Below are 6,000 nucleotides of genomic sequence, written 5' to 3' on the forward strand. Positions count from 1 at the left end.
ACACAGGACAACTGTCAAGCTGGATAAGAATCGGAACTGACAGTCAACAAGCCATAGTGGATGCAAAATAGCATTAAAAAGAACCTTGTTTCTCTACAATGCTTTTCACAGAGTCCCAACGTGTTTTACAGCCAATGGAATACTTTTTAAATGTAGTCATTATTTTATGCAGGAAGTACAGCTGCCAATTTGCACACAGCAAGATCCCACAGACAGCAAAGTGATAACGACCAGATTAGTAAGTCTGCAGGGGACACAAAATTGCTGGTGTTGTGGATAGTGAGGAAGGTTGCCCTTGGCTACAGGAGGATGTGGATAAGTTGGAAATTTGGACGGAGTGTCGGCAGATGGAATTTTATCTAGTGTGAGGTGGTGTATTTTGGGAAGTCAAATAGTGGTAGGACATATACAGTAAATGGTAGGGCACTAAGAACTGTTGATGAACAGAGGGACCTTTGAGTTTAAGTCCATAGTTCCCTGAAAGTGGCAACACAAGTAAACGGGGTGTGATGAAAGCATACAGCATGCTTGCCTTCATTGGTTGGGGCACAGAAATATAAAAGTTGGGGTGTTATGCTTCAATCATACTAACACTGGTTAGACTGCACTTGGAGTATTGTGTGCCGTTCTGGTTGCCACACTATGGCAAAGATGTGGTTCTGCTGGAGGGAGAGCAGAGGAGATTCACCAGGATGTTGCCTAGGTTGGAGGACTTTACTTATTGGGAGAGACTGGACAGGCTGGGTCTGTTTCCCCTGGAGTGAAGGAGGCTGAGGGATGACCTGATTGAGGTATATAAGATTATAAGAGTTACAGATAGAGTAGATAGATTCTTTTTCCCCATGATGGGGGTATCAAGAACAAGAGAAAAGTTTTACAGTGAGAGGATGAAGTTTTAAAGGAGATTTGAGGGGACAGTTTTTTATACTGAGATTGGTTCCTATCTGGAACTTGCTGTCAGAGGAATTGGTGGAATCAGATATAATCACTATCTTTAAGAGACTTTTAGACAGACACTTAAATAAAGAAGGATATGGATCTAATGCAGGCGAATAGTAATTAGAGTATACGGACAAAAAGGGCAGTATGGACATGATGGGCTGAAGGGCCAGTTTCCATGCCAAACAACTCCAGGGCTCTATTATCAATATTTGCAATGTATTGGCCTGGGTACTTCCTCTACTCTCCTTCAAAATAGTTCCATGGGATCTTTGCATCCACTTGTGAGAACAACGGGAGCTTCATGTCTCACCTGAAAGGTAGCATCTCCAATAATGTAGCTCTCCCTCGCTTCTGCATCGGAACGTCAGTCTAGATTTTGTTTTTTGCGTTTAAATCATTGAAGTAGGACATGGAGCCGGAGTATTCCGACTCAGGCAAAAGTTCCACCAGCTGACCCACGGTTGACAGTGTTTCAAAACATCACTGTTGTGTGAGGACAGGGTTTTAAATACTGACGTTCCTTGAATATTGGAGCTTGAATTTATTGTATTAAAACCACTCAACGAAATTAGTACCCTGCAACTCCTCGCTATTCATCTTTGCCCTGAGTCACAGACCGTAATCTTCCATTGAAATAACAATTAGACTTAAAAAGTGCATGGGTTATTGTGGTGAAGTCAGCTTCAGACGTAAGTTTTATCAAATATGCAGATATGGTGAGTAAAGGCCTCAGCACTTCTTTTAAGACTGCTTGTTAAAATGCTAACATAGCTCCAAAGGATGTAATGACTTACTACTGGCTTGTTCATGTTGGCAGGCTGCAGTGGGAGGTCAGTGACTCTTTGCTTTTTCAGGGTCTTCATTCTACCCCCGGTAGAGTGTGTGAAGGTCGCCTTGTGGTCTGGAACTGAAGCCACAGACAAGAGAGAGAAGCAGAGTTGAACAGCTTCCAGTGTTTGACACTGTCGACTCCAGGCGTGTTTGCTTCCAAGGAGCTGTTGCCAAGCGATTGAGAGTAACAGCAAACGTCATTTCCGAACACCCGGTCAAAGAAGTTCTTGATCAATTGTAAAGATATGATCAAAGAATGGAATTATCACCCGGACATTCAACACAGCACAGCCTGCTGGAAACAATAGTCTTGGACATAAGCAGTTTATTGTTTGTCAAGACAAGTTTTCTTGTACTGGTCTCCCTAGGGAATAACTGGGGATTTATGGGGCTGCAAAGTTAATTGTTAATCAGGTCAAGAATTTTGATTAGAGTGGGATTGACCAAATCTTGCTGAAATGCGGTTCAACCTGTTTTCCTGGAAACTTCAGTGAAACACTTGCACACCTAAAATGAGGCAGATGAAATTCTAATTGATCAGGTTTCTGGGAGAGAGGGGAAGGAATCAGAAAATAATCCAAGCTGTGGGCATCAACAAACAATCTGCTGAAGGAACTCTTCCCCCTTTCGTCCTCCCCTCTTTCCCCACCTTGCCTCACTGTTCCCCTCCCATTACCCTCTTCTGACCCCACACCTTGCCCCAACTCCAACCCCCGCCGGGTCCCCACCATCCCTTGATCTCCCGCTCTCTGATGCCGTGCAGTCAGTCCTCAGCAGAGGCCTCACCTTTGTACCCCTGCACCCACACCTCAATGAGTTCTGGTATGCCATGACCAGAAGATTGTTTGTTCCTCCAGATCCAGCATCTGTAGTCTCTCATGTCTCCAAAACTGTCGGCATAATGGCCTGGATGTTGCAGGAGCCATGGTGGCAAAACTATATAGAAATGTTTAAAATTATGAGAGGCATAGATAAGGTGGACGGTAACAGTCTTTTCTCCAGGATAGGGGAGTCCAAAATGAGGGGGCGTAGATTTAGGGTTTGGGGGGAAAGATTTAGAAGGGACCTGAGGGGCAACTTTTTCACACAGAGCGTGGTGAGTATATGGAACGAGCTGCCAGAGGAAAAGGTTGAGGCAGGTACAATAGTGTCATTTAAGATACACTTGGATAGGTACATGGAGGGGCGGGGCTTAGAGGGATATGGGCAGAATGTCGGAAACTGGGACTAGCTAAGTGGTTGGCATGGACTGGTTGGGCCGAAGGGCCTGTATCCGTGCTGTATTGCTCTATGACTCTATTTATTTTGTGAAACTGATAGTGACTTTGGCATCTCAGTGCATGAAGAGTTTAATGCAAAAAAACCAAAGTTGCAGCTGGTGAATTAAGCGAGTTTTGGCAGGCTGCACTGTTGCAGCTTTCTTCAACAAAATCAAGAGAAATCACTTCAGCTGATGTGAATTTATCTATCTACATCCCACTGTAAAATACGCTGAAAATCTTGCTTCCTTTGCTTCCCAACACTTCCTTCATGCATCCGAGATAAGGATTATCTACAGCAGGCATCTCAAGAACCTTGAAAGATGCCACAATACTCTCTCTGTAAAATCCTCCACATTCACTGGAGGGTTAAACCAACCATTGTCAGCATCCTCCCTCAGACCAATATCCAGAGCCTCGAAGCTTTGATTACACACGTTGAGCAGGCCACGTCACTGATGTGCGCGGCACCAGACTCCCAAAGCAGACAATCTATTCCGAGCTCCGTCACGGGAAGAGGTTGCAAGGCAGACAGACGAAAGGATTCAAGGATGTGCGCAAAGATTCGCTGAAAATTCCAACTGACTCTCAGGAATCTTTGGCACATGACAGCTTGGTGGAGAAGGAGCATTCTGGATGGTATTGAGGACCTTGAGTGCAAGCAATCAGGAACACACAGAGATGCTTCATGAGCTTGAGAAGGAATTCTCACCACTCGCCCAGGTACCTCCTCCTCCAACTGTGGAAGACTCTGTGGTTCCCAAATTGGCCTCATTAACCACCTCAGAACCCACAAAACCAAGTCACCCTCAATCTCAAGGAACTACCTACAAATAAGCCATAATTACTGGTTAACAAAACCTTTGGTCCTCACGTGAATATTTCAAAGTATAGGAGGGTTTAAAATTTTTAAAAATGCTTATATATAAAATTTCTGCTTTCACCTTAATTATATGTGCAGTTAAACAAAATCACATGATGTGGATGTCACTAGCTATGCCAGGATTTATTGTCTGTCTCTGATAATCTCTGAGCTGAGGAGGCAGTTTAGAGTGAACCAGAGTAGAGGATCTGGAGTCAAACGAAGGGGAACCACTGCAGGCTCGAGTGCCGCCCGGTAGTTCATCGCCTTGTCTGTGGGTCAACAATCACTTTAGCTCCTATTGGGAGTCAAACCAATGTCACACAGCTGGTTGCTTCACCCCGAGTTCTGCACTTCTGATGGCACTTGCTAAACTCTCAAACAGGGTCACTTAGAATCCTCCCCTCCCCTGAAGGACATTAGTAAACTAGATAGGTTTTTACAATAACTCAGTATCTTTTTGCTTGTCTTAGGTGACACAAGCCTTCATTTCAAATTCAATATTTATTTAATTGCTTGAATTTAAATTGGTGGGATTCAAGCTCATGTCTCTTGATCAGTGGTCCAGAACATTGGGTTCTAATCCAGTAATTTAACCACAGAACTTCTAAACGTTCCAATCTGTGTTTAGCACTCAGCATAATGCTTGAAGAAAGTTAATTTAAAAGTGTGCACTTTGCTTCTTCAAATGATGTAGTGGAAGCTCAGACAATCTATTCTGAGCTCTGCCCCAGGAAGAGATTACCAGTCGACAGAGGAACAGATTCAAGGATGTTCTCAAAGCCTCCTTGAAAAAACCCAATCGGCTCTCAGGAATTCCTTGCCCCATGATAGCACACAGTGGCACAGTGGCTGCTCTAGTGACCTGTGTTCAATCCACTGCAGGAAGGATGTGGAGGCTTTGGAAAGGGTGCAGAAGAGGTTCACCAGGATGCCGCCTGGATTAGAGGGTACGAGCTATAAGGGGAGGTTGGACAAACTTGGGTTGTTTTCTCTGGAGCATCAGAGGCTGAGGGAAGACCTGATAGATGTTTATAAAATTATGAGAGGCATAGATAGCGTAGACAGTCAGGATCATTTTCCCAGGGTGGAAATGTCAAAGACAAGAGGACATGCACTTAAGGTGAGAGGGGGAAAGTTTAAGAGGATATGTGGGGCAAGTTTTTTACACGGAGAGTGATGGGTGCCTGAAACAAGCTGCCGGGGTGGTGGTGGAAGCTGATACGATGGTGGTGTTTAAGAGGATGTTAGATAGACACGTGAATATGCAGGGAATGGAGGGATGTGGATCATGTGCAGGCAGAAGGGATTAGTTTAATTTAGCATCACGTTCAACACAGACGTAGTGGGCTGAAAGGCTTGTTCCTGTGCTGTACTGTTCTATGTTCTATGTTCTAATCCTGACCTCTGCTGCTCTCTGTGTGTAGTTTGCATGTTCTCTCTGTGACCCCCCCAGGTGCTCTGGTTTACTCCCGCATCCCAAAGGCATGCAGATTGGTCGGTTAATTGGCCACTGTAAATTCCCCCTAGCATGTAGGCGAGGGGTAGAATCCGGGGGGAGTTGATGGGAATGTGGGAGGAATAAAATGGGATGGTGTAGTGAGGGTTTGATGGTTAGTGTGGGCTCAGTGGGCCGAAAGGCCTGTTTCCGTGCAATGTGACTCTGGAAGAACAAAACTTGGGCTGATATAAGGTTGTGAACCCCCCGATGTAAGGCTATTTTCCTGCAGTTTGCCAGAATGTAAATGCTTATAAATGTAAATGCATAACAATCAAACTCAGGATTTTTGTTCCAACAAGTCCAAATCAGGTTGAGTTTATTGTCATGTGCACTAGTACAGTGAGGTACAGGTACAATGAAAAACGCGCTTGCAGCAGCACCACAGGCACGTAGGTACAGACAACATATAGAATATAAATGATACTTAAATTATGCATAACAGTGAAGAAAAAGATTGTGAAAATCAAGAAACTAATGCAAAAGCACAATTAGAAACAAGTCCATGGTAGTGCGAGAGGTGGTCCGTAGTGTTCTGTTGCTGAGGCAAGATTAGGGTTGCGCAGGCCGGTTCAAGAACCTGATGGTTGTTCCTGAACCTGGCGGTG

At 44.5% G+C, this 6,000-nt stretch overlaps 1 protein-coding gene across 3 annotated transcripts in view; it reads right to left on the reverse strand.

Annotated features, from left to right (window-relative positions):
- pacrg (PARK2 co-regulated) overlaps window positions 1-2,125 on the reverse strand; it is a 247,086-nt gene extending 244,961 nt beyond the window's left edge. For all 3 annotated transcript variants that reach the window (XM_052036416.1, XM_052036417.1, XM_052036415.1), the window contains exon 1: window positions 1,737-2,125. In XM_052036416.1, the coding sequence (XP_051892376.1) occupies window positions 1,737-1,805 (69 nt within the window). In that variant the 5' untranslated portion in view covers window positions 1,806-2,125. The remainder of the gene's footprint in view (window positions 1-1,736) is intronic.
- Between the last annotated feature and the right edge of the window lie 3,875 nt (window positions 2,126-6,000).

This window comes from Pristis pectinata, chromosome 22 (genome assembly GCF_009764475.1).
Source record: "Pristis pectinata isolate sPriPec2 chromosome 22, sPriPec2.1.pri, whole genome shotgun sequence".
NCBI classification, from domain to species: Eukaryota; Metazoa; Chordata; class Chondrichthyes; order Rhinopristiformes; family Pristidae; genus Pristis; species Pristis pectinata.